At 35.3% G+C, this 25,470-nt stretch overlaps 1 protein-coding gene across 5 annotated transcripts in view; it reads right to left on the bottom strand.

Annotated features, from left to right (window-relative positions):
• The window catches only part of ACSS3 (acyl-CoA synthetase short chain family member 3), a 167,388-nt gene that overhangs the window by 135,594 nt on the left and 6,324 nt on the right, over positions 1 to 25,470 (bottom strand). For 3 of the 5 annotated variants that reach the window (XM_079140420.1, XM_079140423.1, XM_079140419.1), the window contains exon 2: positions 6,458 to 6,602. In XM_079140420.1, coding sequence (XP_078996546.1) covers positions 6,458 to 6,602 — 145 coding nt within the window. Of the gene's footprint in view, positions 1 to 6,457; positions 6,603 to 8,543; positions 8,752 to 11,380; positions 11,613 to 25,470 lie in introns of those variants that run through there. The other 2 variants (XM_079140422.1, XM_079140421.1) reach the window with 2 other exon arrangements.

Below are 25,470 nucleotides of genomic sequence, written 5' to 3'. Positions count from 1 at the left end.
AACCCCAAACTAGACATTACCCAAATGACCAAACTACAACCTCTCGCAATGAAATGAATGAACTGCATAAATAGAAAGCTGAGCAAAAAGAAACCAGATACATAAGAACACATTGTACTATTCAATTTATATGAAGTTTAAAAGCAGGTGTAACTCATCAATGTTGTTTAGATGGCTCTGATCACAATCATGAGTGAGAAATGACGAAAGGTGAATTACAAGGGCTTCTGGGGCTTGTAAAGATTCTATGATGAGGAAAATAAATTATTCTGCTTGTGAAAAATCAAACAAAATCTATACTTATGATCTGTGTTGTTATGTGAGTCTATTATTATATTAAATAAAAGTTCAAAAATTTCTAGGTGTGGTGGTCCACACCTGTAATTCCAGTGGCTCATGAGGCTGAAGCAGGAGGATCATGAGTTTAAAGCCAGCCTCAACAACTTAGCAAGGCCCTCAACAACTTAACAAGACCCTTTCTCAAAATAAAAAAATAATAATAATAAAATAAAAAGTGGCAGGGACGCAACGCAGTGGTGAAGCATCCCTGGGTTCACTCCCCAGTACCAAAGAAAAAGTTCAAAAATTGTTGTCTTCTAGAAAAAAATGCACAAACTACTATAACTTCTGCCTCATATAGTACCACTGATCAATTTACCAAGTATAGAAAATATAATTTGCCTTAAAGATAGACACTTTTTAGTGGCGCTGACTATAATTTAAATAGTTTATATTGTTTGTTTAGAAAATTTAAGAAGAGAAAACTTATCATCTGCATGGCTCAATCTTCTTTCTCAATCAGCCAACTTTGACAGGTGAATTTCTGTATGTTCTGCTTTTTGTGTTGTAGTTTTTGCTTAAGGAAACACTGCCATTAATGACAGAGGAAATTAGACTACCATGACATTTCTGAGAAGATAGAATTCATACTTTGAAGCAAGAGTCCAAAGGTCAGAGGTTCAAAGTGGATTTTCCATGGGACATGGCTCTGGATTTCAGAGCAATTTTCTCCTCTAAATTTTTAAATCTTCATAATTACAACCACTACCATAATTATACCTCAATAATTACCTTTAGTAGAGATAATAGGTACTCTCAGTTTTAATTAAATCAGGAAATTTAGTACATATTGAGTTTTATCAATTTTCTTCATGTACATATATTCATGAAAATGTCTCAAATGCTCTTTGGGGGTCACTTTCTTATTTTGCAAGTAAAAAACTCATAATTGTTGGAATATAGAAAAGAATAAACTGTACACACAGAGATAAGTTCAAAGTTAAAATAGTGATGCAGAAAATATTCAATGTAGGAATATCTAAAAACGAACTACAATTTATATTACATACATACAAGCACACAAATCCATTTTATTTCATTGTGGTTTAATACATAGCATATTAACCTGAAAAGAGTTAGAGGAGGGACCCAATAAATATATTCATGTCTTCAGGAAGGTGGATCTTTTGATGTTCAAGTGTGAGATATTAAAGGAGGATATATTTATTGTGAACCACCAAGTTGAAGGTAAATAACTTAAAATTTTTCACAGATGAAAGTTACAACTTATTTACAAAGATGATCAAGTTCTATTACAGATGCAATTTAAAGATAGGAACTTCTTGCAGTAAAAGAAACTTGTCACTTAGAAATTTCAAATGGTATTTCATTGATTCATTCACCACTCAATAAATACACTATGTGCCAGGTACTCTTCTGCAGACAAAACAAAAATCTCAGCCCTTCTAGAACTGACATACTAGAAGAGGAAGCAACAATAAAGACAGATAAACACAATGTAAAGAATAGTACCAAGAAATAAATGCTAAATTTAAAAGGAAAGCAAAATAGGGAGGTACAAATTGGTGTCGACAATGATATTTGTTCAGGGAAGATCTCACTCAGAAAATAACATTCAGGTAATATGATCCACAAGATATCTGGGGAGGGAGAAGAAAAAACAGAGCACAGGGAATTGCCAATTTTAGGTATCAACTATTTCAGAAAGCCTTCCCAGATCCTATTTCCCCTGGCTGGATTAGGTGATGTTTGCTCAGAGTCCCTCAAAGGTCTGTGTGTTTAAGGCTTTATCCCCAGAGGTGCTATTGGGAGCTGGTGGAATTGCTTGGAGGTAGGTCCTAACAGCAGGCCCTATGTCACAGGTGGCATGCCCTTGAGAGGACTGTATGATCTTAGCCCTTCCTCTTCCTTTTCTGCTTCCTGGCCATGAGGTGAAGAATTTTCTCCACAGCACACTCCCTGCTATTGCCATCCAATATACCTACCATAGGTCCAGAGCAATGAGTCCACCTGATCTTGGCCTGGACTCTCCAAAATTATGACCCAAAATAAACCTTTTCTCTTTATAAGTTATCACAAGTATTTCTATATAAAGGAACATAACTCAGCTGCTTTTCTATGTGTTTCCACAGAATGTAGCACTCAGCTCTGTCATAAACCTTGTATTATTTTGAAATGGTCTATGTATATATGCTTTATTAGCTCCTTGACAATAAGAAATGGCTTCCTCTGCTCTTAATAGGGTTTGGCATACAAAACAAATATGTGTTGAATGAACAATGGGTCTTAAAATGGGGTCAGATTCCCTACACAAAAATCATAGTAAATGGTTGTTTAAAATATTCAGATCCACAGAAAAGATGACAGTTTCTCAAAAGCTCTCCTTCTGAATCACTTAGGAAATTTTTCAGATCTTCCACATCACTTAGGCAACTTAGCCTAAAATTTTATGTTTCACTAATTAAATAAAAATACTAACTAACTTAATCAAGTTTTACCTAGCCAGAAACTCCCAGGAGAAATGAAACAGGGGAGATTAAATAAGTGATGTACAGAGGCAGTGCTTTGTTTGTTCTCAGTGGCATTACCTATTAAATCTTTCTTTCTTGGCCTTCCCTACTTGATGAAATAAAAGCCACAGGGAACACTGGTGCAGGTAATCAAAGTAGCACACAAGGCTCTCTCTCTTTCCTAACAGTTCTTCCTTTAGTACTTTGGAGAAGAAAAGCCTGGAGAGTCAGAGGCTGTCAGCGGGTGAGAGAAACAGTCCTTTTAAGTACTTTGATGTCAGGCTAAACTGAAACCAGTGAACTAGTACAAACGTCAAGAGTCTAAGGGTCTAGACTCGATATTTGAAAGTAAGATGAGCTAGCACAAAAGCTTCTAAGCAAAACATATGTGTGTAATTATCATATACACTTATGTAATAAATGAATTTAAAGAGGAAACACCAGAAAATGAGACTGGCAACAGCTCTTCTCATTTTAGGTTTCTCTAAAGTTTTTTCTTTGACTCTGATGTTTGGGTATATATCAAATTCAAGATGTTGATATAGATAATATTTTTATAATACATAAACAAACTTCCTAATCTGTATTCCAATTAAAATTTAAAAGTGTCTTTGGCTTTCATATTCATAAAATGAGACTGTGGCAATATGCCCAAACCACAGAAACAAGTTTTTAATCATAGATACCATAAACTTCTTCTAAAAGCTGAAAATGCACAGCTACAATAAAACAAAGTATAGTAGGTTTTCCAGAAATTTCTGTTATCTCTTATATTACAACTCAACCTCATATGAATAACAAACACATTTGATAATAGTGCACCTTAAAGTCCGCGGTGAACTCTGCCTCTGCATACAGCATTCCACAAATATGCAATTCCTGCTTACAGAACAATAAATATACCAAATGAGATAGCACAATTTTGTTTGGTCTTGTCTTGGGCTTTTGAGCATTTAAACTCCATTCTTATTAAATTGGAATTTACCTTGAGTCCTAGAAGGAGGCAGAGCACCAATTCCCATAATGAAATCAAAAGAGGACAAGATCTTTCCTCCCCAAGACCTGGTACTGTAGATATGTGACTTAAGTTGGCCAAGTATATGTTCCTACTCTGTCTTTCAATCTAGATGGATTGACTCAAGGCAACAAGTCTAGGTGACAATTGGTGGGATGTCCTTAACACTTTGCTCTTGCTCCTTCTCCCACCAGAATACAACATTTTTCTGAGACTGGTACTTCATTCTTCCCTTTTCATGAATTTTTTTTATGCCTAAATTAGCCAAAGTTGAGAACTATTGCTGCCATTAGTCTGATACACCAGCCTAACTAAACTGATTTAACTCTTCTCTCTTGTTTACAATAACTCAGGATTGGTGGGGGGAGGTAATTATTTTGCCTGAGTTGCCTTTCTTAAAGTATTTTGTAAAGATAAATGGGAACATGATGATACAAAGAATGTTATTTCAGAAAGCCTGAGAGAGTGGACAAAGCTACCTAAAAACCAAATGGAACTCTTAAACAGGGTTCAATAAGCAAAAGAAGAGAAAACAACTTAGAAAACCTTCATTTAAAAGCAAATGCTTCCAAACCTTTGAATTGTAACAGGGCAGCTCTTTTGGAAGTTATCCTTGGCTGAGTTTTGAAAGGTTATCAGTCCTCCCTAATCCTTGTGCTGGAGAGAAACCCCACCTAGATGGTTAAGATGTTAACTGCTAAGTCCTTCCTTAGTTTTACAGAACTAAGAATATCTGATGAGCTTTGTAGTGCCCCTTCTTAGTCTTTATTTTATGACAAGAGCTAGCCCCAGAAGATCAAGGTCATTGCATGTTTCAGAAAAAGATAAAAGAAAACTCAGCCCCAGGACTCTAAATTCAACTCAGCATGATCTTGCTGTACTTCCTTTCCCTCCTCATAAAAGTTCTTTGCACCCCTGGGTTCCCCAAGATGGAATTTTGAGGCAGTAGCCTCTCTATCTTCTCAAGACTCCTGAACCTTGAATAAACCTGACTCCTTCCTACCAAGTCTGGTCTTTGTAATGTTGTTGGCCTTTCTGCAGTAGTCAGTCAAGTGATTTAATTCTAGTAACAGCATGGCAGACTCTGCACACCAGTGCTTCATAACCAGTGTCAATTTTACCACCAAGGGGACATTGGCAATGTTTAAAGACATATTTAGTCTTCACAACTTGGGAGAGGGGGGTGCTACTGGCATCCAGTAGGTAGGAATGCAGTTAACCATCCTAAGATGTGCATGACAGCCCTCCTCAACAAATAATTTTCTGGTCCAAAACACTGAGATTGGAATTTAGAATAGAGAGAGATCCTGAATCTAACAGGAAATGCCCACAAGTGACTGAGATGCTGAAATCACAGTTGTAAATCTTGAACTTGAGAAACATGATATTAGCCTTTGTAAAATGAGGGAAATGTATAAGCAAAGGAAAAACTGGGGGCAAATTGTGAAGCTACACCCTGCCTGTACCTCTTGTCCAGTCCCTAACACTGGCCCTCTATAAATATTAACACCCCACACCAACAGGTTGCTGTTCTGTCCATGGAGATGGTCAGAATTCTCCCTCAAATGCATATTCCATGCTTTGCATCAAAGGCATCTCTTTTTGAGATTGCTTCCCCACCATGTCCTCCCTTGAGAGTGTATCTACTTTCCTAAATAAACCTGTCTCTGTCTTTGGCACGTGTTGAAATTCTTTTCTGTCATGTATGCCAAGACTTGCTAGTCCTGACTTGAGACATTTCTTCTCCTGTAACAATGTCAGTAGGGTCAAGATTGAGAAACCCTGTACCTTACAGCTTTATCTCCCTTTAAATCATATATAAATAAATGCCCCACAGAGTTGGAATAACTTTCCCATGTCCACAATACCCAAACACTTTCATAATTACCTGTGAAAACTAATTCAAATTCTACTCTTATGTTAAAAGAGGAAAAAAATCTTATAAATCATCTGTCAACATCATGATCCACCTAAGAACTGCACAGATGAGAAAGAACTAAAAAGAGCAAATAAAACAAAGGAATGAGCATATGCAAGGAGCAAGGGCCAGGAGTGTCTCAGGGACTGACAGGAGTTGTATTCATACTAAGAATGTTGGGAAATGAGGCTTGAAGGGATGCTGTGATCAGATTCCAAAGTGTCTTATACATCACAGAAGTCTGAATTTTACTCTCTGTGTAACAGCAATTTTAAGGAAAAGACTTTTAGGCGGGACAGAGTAATACACTGTTTCTTCAGAAGAGAATTCTGGAATCCCTTAGAGGATAATATAAAATGAGCAGAGCCAGTAGTAGGAAGACAGTTAGGAGATGCTTAGATCCTGCAAGAATGAGGAGTAGCCACTTTCAACCGTGGTGATGGCAGTAAGGTGGAGAGCAAAGGCCAGAAGAGGACTTTGACATATTCTTCAGATCAGTTCACTTCCCTCTGTAAAATGAATATCTTCCAGTACTGTGAAGTGTAAATTAAAGGGTTAAAAGCAGTTCAAAGGAGTTCACACATTTGCATTCATTTCCAAGGCGCATCTAAAGAAAAACATGGTAAAATATTTTAGAGGTTGCATAATGAGAGCATGTGCTTCTAAATAATTTCCACAGAACTTCTAATATAAAGAGAAAACTTATGTTATTACCTGCTCCAGTACTTCTTTGTAGGTTATAGTTGCTTTAGTATTTGTAACAGGACTGTCATAGATGATAGCAATCTTATCCCCTTTACCGTTTTCAATATGACGATCGATGGCATTGTAACAAATGTTAAGCATTCCTTCCACAAACCTGAAAAAGAATTTCAAAGTAAAAGTGAGAAACTCTTTCCAAAATAAGATGTTCCCTAACTAGGTTACTCTATTTCTAGTTTGGCAGAACTGCCCGTAAAACTGTGTTTTCTAGTCCATGCTATGCTAGGTAATGATGGCTGCAAAGTACATATTTAAGATGGCACAGAGTGCACATTTTTATTGCAATAAATATGTATTTATTTTGATGTACACTGGGAAAAATATACTTCACACTTCAAACTGACATCTTTGTGGATTTTATTGCTTAGGATGATACAAGGGTACAGAATGCCAAAGTAATCTATTTTACATAGATGAAATGAATCCTATATAAGTGCAATGCAGAAGCATTAAAGATTATGGAAAGAGAAATGGTAGATGTATGACTAAAGGTTTGGTACCTGCTACAAACAAAATTACTGGAAAATTCAGTTCTTTGAAAGGGTTATACGTATGTTTTGTTTTGATTAAATACGATGCCTTCAATTGCATGTTGGATAGAAAAGCTCTTTTCTGCGTGTCTGAAATGCTTCATAACTGAAATAAAGAATGGACATGCACATAGAATGTTAAATGATTTTCAAAATCTTTTGCAATTCATTTCTTAATTGGTCACTGCCTTCCTTTGAAACACAGACATTATATAGATACATGGAGATGCTTTTTAAGGAAATGTGGCTCCTTTGAAAAAAAGATTTTGTACTTGCCACCTTTTTTTAGGAGGAAGGGATTCAAATAAAATATGCAAGATTACCAAATATTACAATAAGGGAAAGTAATAGGAGAAAATAAGAAGCAAGAAAAGAAGTCCTGTTAAATAGTTCAGTGTCTTCGAGTCTTCACAAAGAACCCTGTGTGAGGTGAAGCACTACATTATAAGCAACTCTGAGTATAGTGGCAGTACTAGGAAAAAGATACAGAAGACAGTTGGAGGGAGATCAGTTAATCAGCTCAAACAACCCTGTACAGTTCAATAATACCAAATATGATTATAACATAGCACAATATGCAATTTATACAATACACAACTTCCAATTGTAATAGAGTCAATGCTCAAAAATGCTGCCTCTTCCCCTTGCTCTACTTCCATCAAAACCACTTTGTATCTTTACCTTACCTGCTGCTCCGACCGTGGAGAATACACCTCTTGATTTTGGTTTGTCAGAGCACTTCTTTTAGCTCATACAAGGTCCACAGAGATACTTGGAAAGCATTTGCATGATTGGGTTGCTGTCCTTCACCTCTATCTTTCCCAGGAAGCTCTGCTTCCTCAGCATGGCACCCAGAATATAAATTTGCAGGAGGGAACAGAGCCCAAAAGAAACAGAACTCAAGTCTAACCAGATATGTCATGGAGCAATGCTCCCAGATATGCCATCTTAGATCAACTGACCTCAGGACAATCTGCAAATATACAAAAATAATGTTGCAGAAATTTGTCCTTACTCATTAAGCATCATAACTGTGGCCATAATTAACTAATACAAAAAGAAAGGTACAATTTGTTTGGCATTCTCTAGGAGACATAGGTAAGATATTTTACAGAATTTCCCATGAAAATAACTATTCACTCTTTTCATTTATATTTCTGAAAAGAAAACATTACATAAAAATAGACTGTTTGTTTGCTGGGATCATTTCCTTTTTTCTCTCTCCCCCCTTTTTTCTTCTATCCATTTTTTATTCTTTTTCAGTGGGTCCCGCCCCTTCCCCCTCCCAGATCTGTGTGGTTTATAAGTTACCTGGAACACTTCTTACTGATATCATTTTTTTTTTAATTTATGGTTTCTTTAACACTCTTTTCTGCTTAATATTAAATTATGCTTATGACATTTAAAAACAAGCAAACAAACAAAAAAAAAAAACCAGGCAGTCAGACTGCCTTTGATCCACAGATTCATGGAGGATTGACTCTTATCATTTACCTTGTTGTACCTACCTCTTGGCTTGCTCTTTCTCAAATATCTTCCTTGGCCTCATCTTTAATTGACTGTGATCCTGCCAATTCCATATGCACCCTTTGCTTTTGCTACCTTCTCTCCCTGGGTGATCACTACACTTCCATGTCTTCGACTTCCACTTTTTCTTTCATCTCTGATCTCATTCTAAGCTCCACACCCTTACAGCCAGCAGTCTAGTAGACATCTCTACAAGGAAACAATAACATGTCGAAGACTAATAATTTCACACCACCTCTAACCCTTCAGCCCTTCCCAACTGCATGCCTGCTTCTCTTCCTATTTTCTATTTCTATAACCATTCACCTAAAATAGAAACCATTTCTTGGTTCACTTGCAAGAGAGAGAAGATTTTGTTGCTATTTGTTTTGTTTTGTTTGTTTGTTAAGTTTGCAACCACTGGTGTTTTTAGGTTGCCAGCTTCTCCAGCAACAACTCTTGTATATATAAGACAAAATGAAAACCCAAGGAACTCATTGCCATGTCATTCCTTCTGTCCCCAAATTCCTAGAAGGTTAGCCTTTCTTCACTTCAGTATCTTTTTATCTGTGACTGAAATATAATGCCCTAGATTTTAACAGTATTTAGCAGGATGAATAAGTAGTGCATTTTCTCCATCTTGTCCGGAAAACAGAAGTCCTTAATTTTTATTGAATTTCAACTAGAGGCCAAGTCTATATGTATATTTTTATCAAAAAATAAATAAATAACCCTTCTCCTATGAGGTAGGTACTCTTGTGGCAAAATCAGACCTGGTTGTGAAATGAAATTACAAAAACGTTATGGTAAGAGTTCAGTGCCTGGGGAAGGGGTCAGTGCCCCCCCCCCACCTTCTCTTAGGCTTTCCCCAGGAGGCTCCCTACCTTTTGCATTGTCAATAACTGCATTCAGAGTCTGACTACTCCCTCCTGAAATGTAATAGATGTCTATGAAAAGAGCTGTTTTTTCTTATCTGTTCTGTGAGCATGCTTTATGTTAGAGACCCTGCACAAGGCCTTCAGTTGCATAGATAAGGAATTTTTTTAAAAAGGAGGAAAAAGTCCAATGACAGGATGAGTCTAAGATGACATCAAATAACCTATAAATATTTTAAGAAACTGTGGATCAGGGCTCAGAATTTTGGAGTGCTAATCTCCTCTGCACCCTGTAGCATAAAATAAAGTTTGGTTTCTCCTACTTTCCAAGTGCCATCTAGTTTCCACTATTATTAAGCCCATTTTACATACAAGGGAGTTGATGACAGTAACTTGCTCAGGGCAGGTGGCGTGGAACCAAGTACTTAAACATTATATAGTACTACTTCTCTAGGCGGTACTTAGCAACTGCGTTATTTTTTTCAGTTGTTTACAACTTTTAGGTAGCTTACTAGTAAAATTATTGAGATGATCTTCTTTAAGATCATCCTTCAAGAAATCTAAAATAAAATTAAGGATATCCTTTGGGGTAGTAGGAAGGAATTAACACAGGGAAGGGGCTACAAGCAGTGTTGAGCAGAGATGCTTCAAGAGGTAGACTGGCATGACTGCAAGGTAGCTCCAGCTAAGGAGTACACCCACACAGATGGGCTCCACTCAAGATGGTCATCCTGTGAATGACCGCACCCAGAGAACTGCAAGGAACCTCTTGGTTCAAAGATCTGACTCTTCTGCTATAACCAGATTTTTACTTCATTTTAAATCCAATCATTTCTGTAAAGGTCAATGGAATGCCTTCTATGTGCTCTTCACTGTCCTTTCTAAATTTATGGATGGGTTTTAAATGATTTGTCTTTCCAGATTTTAAGAATAACTAATGCTCATGTAAAAAGATAAGAAAATATACTTTGGAATATTTTATTTTCTTCTATATGTAAATATTACTTGCTGTATAGATAATTTGATAATTTGTGCCTCCATACTCGGGATTGCATTATAAGCTTGTTCCAAGGACCTGACAGATTTTCAAATTATCATGTTTAATTATGACAAAATATTCCATTCAGTGGCTACTCAATAATAAAGTTAGCCCAGTATTATTGCCAACTACTTTTCACAGCATTATCATTACTTTCAAAGATCCTAGGATAATATTTCTTGCAGAGAAATATTGGTCACATTGCTTTTTAAAATTGCATTTCCAGGCTATCATCCTACAATAGAATACATACTTACATGGACACATTAAAATCAAATAATCTAATTGCTTTCTGGAAATACTGAATCAATTTACATTACCATCAGCATTACCTGAGTGTCCATTTCATCATACTCCTCAAAACATGAATTATTCTCAATTTTCTTTAATTTGAAAAGTGAAAAATGGTTTTATATTTTTCTTGGTTACTCATATTGATTAAGTACTGTGTCTTACCAATTTTGAAAGCTCTTTATACATACACTATTAAACTTATGTCTAACAATGTTACAGATGATTATCTCAGTTTATTCACTAATTTTAATTTATGTTTCCTGATATGAAAATATTTTAAATTTGTATGTGATCAGATAAATTCATTTCCTCTTTAATTTTCCTCTATAGATAATGCACTCTGTCGACTGCATCTTTAATATTAATCTTCTTAAGTGTCCAGATAATTTATTCACATGGATATATATACATATACATTATGTTATGTGTATGTATTATGATGTGGAAATATATAACTATATTTACTTACTTATTAATTGTCCCTTTTCCAAGCATAATTTTTTGTTGTTGTTTTGATTTTGATTTTTGGTTTGTTTGTTTGTTTTGGTATTGGGGATTGAACCCAGAAGCACTTAACCACTGAGCCACATCCTCAGACCTTTTTATTTTTTATTTTGAGAAAGGGTCTCACCAAGTTGCTTAGGCTCCCACTAAATTGCTGAGGCTGGCCTTGAACTTGCGATCCTCCTGCCTCAGCCTCCTGAGTTGCTTGGACCATAGGTATTCGTCATCATGCCCAGCTCCAAGCATCATTTATGGCACTCCATTCTTCCCATATGTATTAGCATCCAATATATACCAGAATCTTTTTCAGAGCTATACAGTTTCTACAATGTTCTGTCAGTGGACTCTTATTAATTGTTCTCTCTCTCTCTTTTTTTTTTTTTTTTTTTTTTTGCGGTACTGGGGATGGAACTCAGGGCCTTGTGCTTGTGAGGCAAGCACTCTACCAGCTGAGCTCTCTCCCCAGCCCTAATTGTTCTCTCTTTTAACGTCAGTCAGCTTTTAGTTCTGTTGAAGAAAGAAAAATCTTCATATCCTTTATCGTATACCATTCCTCCAAAACTTTGTTCCCTAGAAAACTGCAAGCAATCTGAATGTAACCCATAACCCATTTACAAAAAACTTACATAAAATTAGAACCAAACTAAATAGTAATAGTGGAACAATTAGTAATGGTGCCATTACCATTTCAGAACAGTGGAGAAGTTCTGGATATACAAAGGGAATAGGAGCAGAATAATTGCTAAGTCCAGAAGTCAAGTAGGATGTACTAGATCCAAGTATATTAGTTATGGAAAAGATTTCCACGATATTTTATGTAGTTATTTTTTTAAAAGAAAGAAAACAAGTGTCAAAAATTTATACAACCATAATATAGAATACTCTACATTAATGAGAAGTCATGAGAAACCTATTAACCCTGAGTATGTAATAACCACCAACCCTTCCCAGAAAAGAGTTGTTTATGCCTAAATTTAGGCAAATGGGCATGGTTCTAAAGTTTCAATGAAACTCTGAAATAAGGCAAAGATCAGAGACAGGTAGGAATAAAGAATGGGCCAATGGGGATCTGGGGTTGTGGCTCAGTGGTAGAGTGCTTGCCTGGCATGTGTGAGGCACTGGGTTCAATTCTCAGCACCACATATAAATAAATTTTTAAAAAGGTTCTTTGACAACTAAAAAAATATATTAAAAAAATAAAAAGAGATGGGCCATGGGTGTCTGGATGGATGAGTAAGCCATGCTGATTTCTACTGGCCTAGAATGTAACTTTCTGAGATGAGGGAGCTTCCATTTGGAGGATCCTGTAGAAGATTTAAGACCTATGGGATAGGAAGAGGGATCTATTTAAGTTGTAGGAGGCCTATACACTCTATTAATCATCGCCACCAGGAAATTTTCTCTCCTCTGTAATGATCACAGGAAGAACTCTAGTAACAAAAACCTGATTCATAGACAAATGAAGAAGGATCAATAGTGGGATTCTTAAATGTTCTCCACTCAGCTACCTGCATCTTCACACCTAGATGAGTTGTATGTACATGTGTGCACAGACATCCATGAATAGGTAGATAATAGATACAAATATAGAATATAGATGCATAGATAGATATGTGGGTAGGAAGACAACAGAAAGCTGGGACACAAGGGAGAGCATACTTTCAGCAAAAATAACGAGAGGAGGATATATTTTTATCTTCAGTAATATCTATAGTATTCTTACAAATAAATTTTAAAGATCTAATGGGCAAAAAATATGAATAATATCCATCATGAAAAAAATGAAATGGCCAACTAAATGTAAGTATTATTCTCAATATTGTTAGTAATCAGGAAAATGAATACTAAAATAATAAAGTCATTTTCCTTATCAGATTGATGCACAGATGCAATACAAAGTTTTAGTGAGAGTAAACAGAAATTAGATCTCTCATATAATGTTGGAGAGCAAATATGTTAACTGAGTAATTTGGGAGAGCTCAAAATCAGTATATACAAAGATTTTAAATACATATTGTGTATCATGTACAATCATTAAACATGAAAAATCATTACATGATGATTGTTTGATTATGTGATGTGATTTTTTTTTCACAGTGCTGGGAATTGAACCCAGGGTCTTGTGCTTACAAGGCAAGTACTCTACTAACTGATCTATATATTTCCAGCCTGATTATTTGATTATGGATGGAACTTCTTTCTAAGCCAAAGCAAGTTGCATACATGTTCCAAGGTGTTTGAAAAAAGGCAAAAGAAAATATTAATAGTAAAAAAATACTCTGAATAAGAAAAAAATTGGGAGGCAATAATAGAAAAGAGTACTCTACATTTTTATATAGTAACACCAGTGTTTTCTAAAAATTTTTTCTGAATATGCACTTATGTATCGAGTGGGTGATTTAAGTATGGTAGATGAAAATATAAATTTTAATGGTCTAGTTTGCTTTGGTCTGAATCATCAACTCTATAATCAGTATAACATCAAAGAAAAATATTTTAACTAAGTGAAGACATCAGAGTATGATAACACCTACATTCAGCTTTAAGAAAACAAAACTCGGACTGTTAAAATTATACTTCTTTTTATATATTTTTCTCACCAGAATCAATCTTACACAGCTGAAGAGTCAGTAATAAATGTATAGAACCTTCAAATCACAGATTTCTACTATAAATCTATGGTTACCATTACTGCTCTTGACCATGACTTCGGCTGCCCTCTTTCCAGGAATTTGCATGACTCCACTTCCATGCATGCATGACATGAGGCATGGTCACATGGCTCCCTGCAGCCCATGACATGGCCACAGGTGGAACAAAAACAAAACCGTCTTCAAGAACCAGGTGGTTACACACTTCCTCCTTCCTGTATTCCAAATGGTGGCTGCACTTAGTGAGGATGGATGACATGGAGCAAAAGTCCCAAATAACCCAAGATAAACTTGGCAATATCTGGGCTATTTTAAACAAGGAAGATTTAGAGGTTGTTTATTCCTGCAATATATATAACCTTCTGTATGCTGACATAAAAGTCTTAAGGTCTACCAATTTTGACAAATTTAAACAAACCTCATAATTGTCATATTTTATAATTTAAGGATACTTTCCATGGCAAATGAAATAGGAGGAATCTCGGTGAGTATAAATACATATGTACACTACAGTAATGTTACATGTCCTGATGAGGAAAGTGAGGTGGACAGGTTAAATGACCTACCCAACACCCATACATGCTGAGTGACAGACTGGGATTGAGGTCAGGCAGTCAGGCTCTGAGTCTCAACAACTATTCTGTTGATGGGTTAATATGAGAGAACTCTATGTCTTCCCTGAGCATAATTTATATGCATTTCAGTGTCTCATTTCTATATGTTTCCAAATGGGGAAACTGTCTTAGAGAAGCTATGAGGCCACAGTTATATGGCAATGAAAGAAACCTAGAGAAAGTCACCAGCCAAAGGTGACAGTTTAGAGAGGTTGTGTTTCTTGTTTGTTTTGTTTTGTTTTTCTCCCCAATAATGAAGTGTTATAACAAAGATGGAAAGGAGGTGATTTGAGAAATATTGAAGTCTAAGAAAGGAAAACAGGAAAAAAACAGAAAGACCAGGTTATCAAAGAAACCAAGTGCTGACAAAAGGAATCATCAAACTAGAATCCACAGGTCAAATCTGGTTCACTACCTGTTTGTGCAAATAAACAGTTATTGGAACATAACAATGCTCAATTGTTTATATGTGTTCTCTGTGGCTGTTTTTGCTCTGCAAAAAAAAAAAAAAAAAATTGCACAGGAACTTGTCTGGCCCACAAAACCCAAACTCTTGACTATACAACTCTTTAAAGAAAAGCTGTCCTAACCCTTTGTCTAGAGCAATCATGTCCAATGAAATTACTATGATGATCAGAATGTAATGTATCCCTGTTGTTTAATAGGGTAATCACTAGCTACTCATGGCTAGCAAAATTTAAATAATTACAAGTAAACAAAATTTAAACTTCAATTCTCAGTCACTCTAGCCACCTTCCAAGGGCTCAATAGCCACATTTGAAGAATGGAAATTAATTTTAATTTAAAAATTTAAATAGTCACATGAATAGCTACTGCCTTCTATATATGACATGACAGTTGTAGAGAATTTCAAGGAAGTAGAGTTGGCTCTCAGAGTCAAATACTAAAGAGACATCAATTAAGGAAAAGATCTAAAAACAATTCTTTGACTTCAACGACAGACAGGTATTAATGATTTTCAGTGATAACCGATAGAGTGGTGAAGGCTGACACCCCCTTGCTGTGGGAGAGGAGCAAAAGAAAAGGGAGCCTCGTGTCTGAGAAGTTTGCGTGTGCAAGGAAGAAAGTGTTCTGGCTTCTCTTTAGCTTGTGCAAATCTTTCACCTGGGATGTACTAAAAGAGAAGAATGACAAGCAAAGATAGCTAAGGGATTAAAATCTATCAAAATGTATAAATGCATTCTACTGTCAGGTGCAATTAATTTGAACAATTTTTTTTTAATTTTTAAAAAATTAATAGAAGAAAAATGTCAGTGGCCTAGGCAAGTAAGACAAGAACACAGAGGGCAAAGTTCAGGTTCTGGTTTGGAAGTACAAGTGCTGCTGAAAGAAGATGTGTCTTAGGGGTGGGGGTAGAACATGAGCTGAGGCAAGGAAGACAAGTGCAAGCTTCATTTTAAAAGCCTGTGTTCCCGTAAGAAACAAAAGGCCTAGAGAGGGTGTGAAGCAGGGAAATGACCTGCTCAGAAATGGATTTCTGGAAGAACTCCAGGACAGCAGTGCAGATATGAGACTTGAGAGATAAAGGAAGAAATGGGATCACTTAGGGTCTATTGGTTGGCCTAGGAAGCCAAGCTAAGGAATAAAACGTAGAGAAAGGGGGACTAGTACACAAATCAATGAAAAGGAATTAGAAGGAAGGGCAGTATCAAAGATAACAGAGGTTCTTATGATCTGTGGATGTCAAATTTAGGTTCCCTTTAAGGGAGACCTGGAACACAGAATATAAAGAAACATTTTCGAAATAGCAAAGGACACTGATATTTTGTTACCTGTGAAACATGTTCCAGATTCTGAGTTTGCTGATTTATATATATTACATCATTTAATCTACACAGAATCCCTTGAGGAAAACAATACTATTCCCATTTTACAGATGAGAAATGAATTTCAGAGGGTCCAAATAACATCCCACAATTATAAGCACTAACAGTGTTTTCTGATTCCAAGGAAGATGTGATGAGCCTATTGCCAATTTTCAACACTTATGTGCCTATTTGAATAATCTTTGTGTCCTTCTAGAATCTCTGCTTCCTATGGGCAGAGATCATTTAATAACTCATTAATGTCACAAACCAAATGCTCAACAATAATGTTCAATAATTATTTTTTTAAGTAAAAAGCCACAAGTGTGAATGAATGGTAATTGAAGTAGCACTTTTCTGACACATTAACACAAAGTAAGAAAAAGTCTCTGAGGCAAACTGTCCACAGACATTGCAAAAACAATGACTAGCTCAAAAGACTACTATTGCACACAAACAGAGAAGGCTTTAAGCACTTTTAAGAGGGCATCATGTTGCTTTATTCACACAGTGACACCCCATCTAAATTGCAGATACTTGGCTTTGGGCAGTGTCAACTGAATGTTCCAGGAAATCCTCCAAATTGAGTAATTACTTACTTAAAGCAGCATAATAACTGTACATTAATTTAACCACTAGGGACATTGTTTTTGTAAAAGTATTTGGGAAAGCACATCTCTCTGTAGGACAGACAATTATTTTAACAGAGAAATGTAATGCAAATAAAGAGATTCTTTAGTCCTACAAATCATTCCTGAATGGGTGCATACACTCAGAACCCATCCACCAGCTCTGGCCACAGACTGCCTCATCTCAACATGAAAGAACAGCCCAGACATCTGCACCCCTGCCAGATCATCTCAGGTTAAAACTGGAAGAATTGCCAATGGTAAGAAATGCAGCCAGCAGGAAAAAGAATAGAAAAAAAGGCTTTCAGGAAATCAATACCTGTTATTTGAACTGAATCCACTGTCAATGAAGAGAAAAGGCATGAATGGATATCTTAAAGATTCTCAGGTTGTGAGTCATGCCTGACAATAAATTCAAAGAAGAAGGTGAGGACACAATTTTACCTCGTTTTATTTGTGTTCCTGATAAAAATGCAGGAAAAACAGAACTGAAGTGAAAGGAAGTAGGATTTAGTTTACTATGAAAAGATTGAATTAACAATATTGAGAGTCAAAAGTAAAAGATCCAAACATACTTCAAAACACAAATTTATTAATCTTCAGCACCACATAAAAATAAATAAATAAAATAAAGGTATTGTGCCCATCTACAACTAAAAACATTTTTTAAAATGTTGACTACAATGTTAAATAAACTTAAGAGTGTATTACATTTTTTTAAGGGAATACAAATTTCAGCAGTCAACCTTTTCATGATAACACTTAAGATACTCTTAGGAACAGGGGCTCCCAATCATATAATGCAGAAATAAGTCAGCCCTGTCTAGATCAGTTTCCTAGAAAAACCAGACCTATAATTCAGGTTGTGCTTCAGCAGGTAGCACCAGAGAAACTCAGAATTATCCAGAAAACCAGGAGGGGTGAAAAGGGGAGTATTCTCTCTAATGCCTACTACTATTCCTTGGAGGGGGTGGAAGATTCCTCTCAAATTTAATCCTGTTGCTGACGATGAAGAAAGAAAAATGAAAGGGGGACAGGAAGGAAGAAGAAATGGCAGTGGCAGCAAGAGGCACAGGAGGAGTAACCCAACTTGTTTACGTGGTGTTACCATACTCTAGTTAAGGAGAAATGGGAGGAAGAGAAGGGAGAAACAGATCAAAACTGAAATGAATATCCTACAACCTGAGAACTTTAGGACTGCACATTTTTCCTCATTTCATATTACATCTTCATCTTACCTATCCATTCCTAGCTCTATGAGGTTATAATTCATGTAGAATGACACACTGCAATGTTCTGATGAAACTCTCCTCTATACCTGAGACTCCCAGGAGTCAGACACCACCTACACTAACTCTTTCCGCTCAACACTCAGAGATGTCCACAGAGAGGTGTTGATACAAGCTCTTATTAAAGAAGAGGAATATAATCAATCATTTTTGAATGTCCAAGCACTTTTTCTTTCCATTGAGCCTTATAAATTAGCCTGTGATTGTTTCTAGAAAGACTATGGAACTGGGAGAGATACACAGGGAGCATCAATTGTGTCTGTAATGTTTTATGACTTATAATAAAAAGATCTAGACAAATGTGACATAATGTTAAGATTTTACAAAACTCAGTATCCTCTAAGTTATTTCTATTTAAATATTTTGTAAGGAAAAGATAGTGAGAATTTTATTCACAAGATTTACCAAATTTTTGGAGAACACTGTAATTATATATATCAAAATGTATAGAATTACCTTTTGATCCAGAAATCTGAGCATTTAAAAGAAGAAAGTAAAGAAAGAAATACACACATGCATATGTACACACACACACACACGCACACACACACACACACACACACACAGATAGGGAGGGGTTCCTTTGGAATGTCATGCCCACAGATGAAGCATATCTGCTTGTCCATAATAGCAAATAAAGAGAAACCACATCGATGTCAAGACAGAGGTTGCGAATTAATTTTATATTCAACCAGTATGCTAAAATATTCTGTATTAAAAATCGTAGAATAGAAGAATGGAAAATTGCAACTTATTACAAGTGGAAAAATGAGCTATTAAGTCATATGAACAGTATAATTCCAGTTTTCCTTGAAAGCAAAAATAAAGACCTAACTGTTAAAGAGAATGGCAAACAGATGTAGATTCTACATTTAAAAAGACATAAAACATATGAAAATGAGAGCATGAAAAAAATAGGTGAAACTGAACTATGTCTATAAAATTGAGTTAACTGTATCATCCCAATGTCAATTTGGGTTTTGATAATATACTATGGTTATGTAAAAGTCACCACTGGAGGAAGCTAAGAGAACAAGTGACTGTTATGTATTGATTTTACGACTCTTATGACTCCATAATTATTCCAAAATGAAAAGTTAAAAAGAAAAAAAAAAAAGACTGAATAGAACCATAACAAATATACCAAGAGATATACTACAATCCTGTTTTAGATATTGAAGCATACCTGAATTTTCACCTCTTTTGTCTTTCCTGAGTTTGTCTGCTTAAAACTGAAAACAGTATTAATTTTATAGCTGAAAAAGAGGTATAAACCAAAATTTCAATCAGGAGTATTTCTGCATAAAGAAATGCCAGAACAAATCAATGCAAACCTATATGTTAAAAACCTAGGCCTTGCATCTGTAAAAACTCTCCTCTTTCAAAATTAAAATATGCAACATCTTCAAGCAATTTCCTAACTCTTCCTTCACTTCTCACAAACATAACACAGATACCTTACAAGGATAAATCACACTACACTTACCACAGGAAACAAACTATTGTGCCAAATAGGTAAAATTTGCACTGTGCCTTTTTTTTTTTTTTTTTCCTAGCCCTATCCTCAAAATTATCAGAGAACAATATTATAAGCTACCTCTTTGATAATTCCCCCACTGGCCACACACCACATTCAAAGATGAAACATTTTCCATTAGCACATGGACACTCTGAAACTTGAATACAGTGGAGCCCACTTAATTATCCAAGAGCTCATTATCTGACTGGTGCTAACCAAGCCCATTATTTCCCTTTAGTCTCTCTTTTGCTACTTGTCTATTCTTCACCTTCCTGCTTGTTAGTACTTCCACCTAAAAATGAGAGACTCCATAGAGGGATAAAATTCAAATTAGTTGATTCTTTTATCTATTAAAGGATTCATTAGTTGGAAAATGGCCACTGTTCACCAGAATAGAAGCCATGTGCTCTCGTTATTCACACTTCAACAGTAAAAGGTAATTCAGAGTAGAGTTGATTATAAAACAAAAGAGACTTTGTTACCCATATTTTTACAAACTAATTAGGCAGTCCATATCGCCTGTGACTGCTCTTATTAAACAGGGAAATGAAAGCTTTCTTATTATACAATTAAACAATTGGCATTGTTTTTCAAACTTACACTCTGTCTGGACTTGCCCAGCTCCTAGAAGGCATTCAATAAATGTTTGATGAATGAACAAGACAGTGAAGGAAGGCGTATGAATCAAGGAAATAAACATATTAATAAATGAGTAAGTTCTCAAGCCACAGGGGAAAAACCACTTTTGTAAATATAACAAGCTAACAAGCATATATGTGCATGTGCACCTGGCTCGTTTTGGAAGTTGTAAACTGGTATTATAAGCATAACATAGGATTAATTGTAGAGAAAATATGACATAATGGGAACCAGATACACTCCAGAGTCTAATGTGTCCAGTTTTCCATTCTCTGTCTGCATTTGCATACCAAGTAAACATTATTGAGTTACTTAATCGTTTCTAAATTCTTCTTTAAGAACACATATTCTTGAGAAGTTGAAGAACTACTGTAAGGGATATGTTTGTTGTTGTTGTTATTAGCGTAACAGTGTGGTTTGTATCCCATAAAACTTCAACACAAACACACAAATATTGGTATATACACAGGTACACACACACAAAGATAGACATCTATAATAAAATCATCTTTTATAATTTAAGACATTTTGATTGAAGAGCACTAATATTTCCAGCAAATATGGCCTTTGAAATAATTATATATTTAATGAGAATCATAACATCTTATTAAATGTATTTTTATCAATTATAAATTACAAATTTAAAAATTAACCATTTTATAAACGAAGTAATGCAAGGTAAAACCTTATCAAATTAAATTAATAATTCTGTAATTACAGATCAGATTTCAAACATCTCTTGAAATATTCTGGTAAACTAATGAGATGTTTATGGTAGACATGGAAAAGAGTTTAGGCAGTCAGGATTCAATATTTTTAAATTATAATAAAAATGATAAAAACCAGTCCCACATCTTTATAAAATTTAAGCAATGAACAGATTGAGGCAAGTTTTTATTGTAACATAAATATTAAGATTTTTATCAGAATTTTTGGTAATAACAAATTATGTTCTAAGAGGAAATAACATTTTATTTTTACATTATCTGGTTGTTATCAGTTTTAACTCTAATTTTTGTTCAGTGTATTCATAAAAAATGACATTATGATAACATGATATTAATCCAACTCTTAAACTTGAAATGCTTGTGCCAAGAGACACTTTTCTAGTTCATACTCATATTGGAACTCGATCCACAGCACACAAATGAGGTGTTTTCCCTCCCTGAAGTGTGCAGCCTTGTCCTGATAGATAGAAACTCAGGTCAACTGAAAATACCCTCTCCTGTAGCTTTAAGATCAGGAGCCAATGAGTAGCAAAGGCAGCCAACTGCCTCAAAATGAAGCTTAGACCCATGAAGACAACAGAACTTTCAAACCCCTCAGATGCCCTTAGAGGATTCATAGATCATTTAGGATTTTGGTTGGATACATACTTCAGGTACTATCAAAATGTAATTTATACATAATCCAGACTTACAAGATGGATTAAGAAGTTTAATATGCATATGGTGATGATTTACAACAGTTCAACTGGTATACACAAGCCCTGCTCGTTCTGCTGTAGAGATAACAAATGTGATTTAGACCTGATCCCTGCTTCCTATTACCAGACGGTGATTTATTAAATCACCAGTAACAGTATCCATGAAATGTGAGCTTAGGTAATAGAAGTGATGTGACTACATGGAGATGTGATATTTCTTGCCAAACTAGCTTAAAAGGGAACAAGACTGATTGGTCTTTTAGAAAAGAACCATGTAAGATTTTAGGGTAAAATTCTTAGAGACACTGGAAGGAGGTGAAATTGAGAAAACATGTGCAAGTCAGCACTGAGATAACAATGAAGACTTATTTTACTCTAAAAGGTGGGAAGAATGGAAGACATATAGCAACAAAGGACAAATGAGAAGGAAAGTCAAAATCTCTGATTATAATTTTTTAGAATTCTCTTGATAGAGAATTGTCATTGTCTTTTCTTTTACTCTCTCCATCCAGGTCCTGTCATCTGAACAGTCATATGTCAACCTCACAGAAGTTAGACAGTATAGTACAACTCATTACAGAAATTGGGTGCTACAGTAAGACTCAACTGGATTGAATAATTAAGTACGACTTCAGACAAGCCATTTATCTCTCTGTGCTTTTGTTTACAGTTTAAAAAATGCATTATAACTGCACCTTTTTCTTCTCCAAGATTAAAAAAAACAAAACGAGGGGTTGGGGATATAGCTGGTAGAGCACTTGTCAAGCATGTACAAGGCCCCAGGTACAATTTTCAGTACCATAAGACAGAGGGGTTTGCGGGGAGCAAGAGAGACGGAGAGATGCTTAATAGAACTTCGAAAGCTGGATGCAATGAGATTCCTGAGAAATGTGTCTTTGCACTTAACATGAACCATTTATCAAGCAAGGTCTGTCCCTCTTGCGTGTGCAGAAGAAAACTAGGATCAAGATTAAGGAGAATAAAAGAAAAATGAGGAATACTACACATGAATGATTAAAAAGTTATAAAAAAATCAACAACTTTCATAATTGCAAACATATAAACAATCTTACTATTTTACTCAGAGTTTAGAGGAAAGAAAAAATTTTGAGTATTTATAATTAGATTAATTAACTAGGTTATTTAGCACCATGTTCTCATAAAAATAACATTAAAGCAGACCACATGCAATGAATGATGTGGTCATTATAGATTTTTTCCTTAAGTCAGGAAACTAACACAGCATTTCTAGAAGGAGGTTGATACTGCTTTCCACTGTCAGAAAATAGTACTTGTCAACTAATTTAAAGCTACCTTTCCACCACCTTTGTGTATTTTGTACATGATAATACGAAGAGTTTAGTTTTTTGAAATGAATCTATTATTCCATGTCTAATATAGTTAAAAAATATTTCTGAGATGTAAATTCAGATTTTTAAGCTCTTTTTTGTAAATATTGTTTTCTTTAAAAATGCCAAACTACTTTTAACAGTTTCAGTGAAAAGGGGTTAAGAAAAGAAAAAAAGGTTAATCAAGATTAATATTATAGAAACAATACAATTAATTTGGAGCATAGATGCTCAATTCAGACTACCTGGATTCAATTTGTTGATCTGTCATTTATTTACCAGTTTTGTAAAGTCAGGCAAGCTGCATAGGATTTCAGTACCACCATTCCACACTCATTCAAGAGAACAAAAGTTCAAGGCACAATACCAAATGCTTTAATTTATTTAATCTATATAATAACCTTGTGCCTGGATCCTAGCATGGACAGAGTAAGGGTTAACTGTTCTTATTTTATGCCTGACATGGTACACACTAACATTCTCAGTCATTACAACATAACTACAGTTATTATTATCCCCCAATCAATAGGATAGGTTGGATAATGCTATAATAACAATTGCAAAATCTCAGTAACTTACCAAAACAAACACTCATTTTCACTCCCGTCACTCCACTGTGGGGCCAGGGGGACTTCCCAATACATAGTCATCTACACATTTTCATTCAGCAAACCAAACTGCTCCTATCCTACATGTGCTTTACAATGGCCTTTCCAGATGAAATAGGACAAAGGACTGAAGCTCCAGCAACTAAATGCTACACACTGAAGTGACAAGGCTCATTCCTCTTATTGCATCAGCCAAAGCTCATCATAAAACCATGCCTATGTAAGGAAGGCCAATCCTATGCTCTAGAGAACAGATTAAGAATGAAATGCCCATCTCAGTCTCAGTCATTTCCCCATTTTACAATTATTTGGGAGCATGATATTGTTGAAGGAACGGAGCTAACATTTTAAGCCAGACACTGGTTTGTTTTATCCACTAATTCTTAATTTCTTTACCTCCTACATACCCAAAGTAGGGTATTAGATAAATTCCCATTGGCAACAATGGCAAACTTCATTTGGACTTGATTGAGGTAGGAGAGTTAGGCAGAAGGTCCAGTCAGGGCATTTGTGGTTTAGAATAGCATTTAACTCAATTGAGAATCAATGAAAGTCTACGAAAATAAGAAAAAGAGTCTAGAGAGAAAGTAAAGTGAGATCAGAGAAAAAGTAGACTTAGTTCTTAAGTGTCCATGCATATATTAGCATAAAGTTCTTTAGCAAATGCTCAATAATACTTTTTTTCTGTCCCTGGATGATGAAAAATTTTACCATTTTATCTTACTAAATTTCTTACAAATTTGTATATTGATCAGAACTACAAGAGAAACCAAGCGCTCTTTTTCCTTCTTCTCAATTTTCTTCTTTAATCTTCTGAAATTTCTTTTACAGTATTGATGCATGCATTTAGAAGTAACATCTTAAAAGATTTACAAGGGAAGTGTGACTCTTCTAACATCAAAACCTAAGGAGAAGGTATTCCTGTTGTCTGGAGTTAGCTCTTGAGCCAAAACCTAAGGATTTTAGTTGCTTTTTTTTTTTTTTTTTTTTTTTCTACTTAGGGTAATTCATGTTTTAAACAGTAAGGTTTGCTATTTATTTGAAAGTCATATAATTAAATTTTATCCCTCTCAAACTTACTTTTTGAAAGAGCTTCTGTTTTCAGCTACTATTATCATCTGTACTCTTTCAAACTCGGAATTCTTAAACTTTAATTTTCCCAGACATTATAAGAACAGTAACTTCTCCATTTTATGCATTCTTAGTTAATTGAGTCAAAATATCAGCAAAAACAAATATAATCAATACCTGTAATATAACAATTTCTCCAGTCATGTAGTTTAGATAAAGGATCTGAGTTCTACATTTACATATGCTTCTTAAAATTGTAATTTAGTGAGCTTATTGAATTTATATGTATTATTGCAAAGATTCCTTAGCCTCCCCCACTCTTTTCCTACAAATGCCATACTGCAATGGAAAGCAATGATCTCCTTCATAGAGTGGCTGCTTATTGCTTTTAAAAGTAGGGAAAAAATGTTTTAAAGAGGCAAATAACTTCAGCCAGTGGACTTCTTTTCTCAACTAACAATATATGGCACGAACAAAGGAAAAGTACGCTGCCTTCCAGGAGACACTAGGAGTTTGGATTTTCCCCCAACACCTGGGAGTTGATCAGTCACAGCTGATTGAATTTCCATTGTTCATTGATTGTGCCATTTGCCAGG

Source organism: Sciurus vulgaris, assembly GCF_902686455.1.
Source record: "Sciurus vulgaris genome assembly, chromosome: 5".
Classification (NCBI taxonomy): domain Eukaryota; kingdom Metazoa; phylum Chordata; class Mammalia; order Rodentia; family Sciuridae; genus Sciurus; species Sciurus vulgaris.
This window is presented reverse-complemented; position numbering and strand designations above follow the sequence as displayed.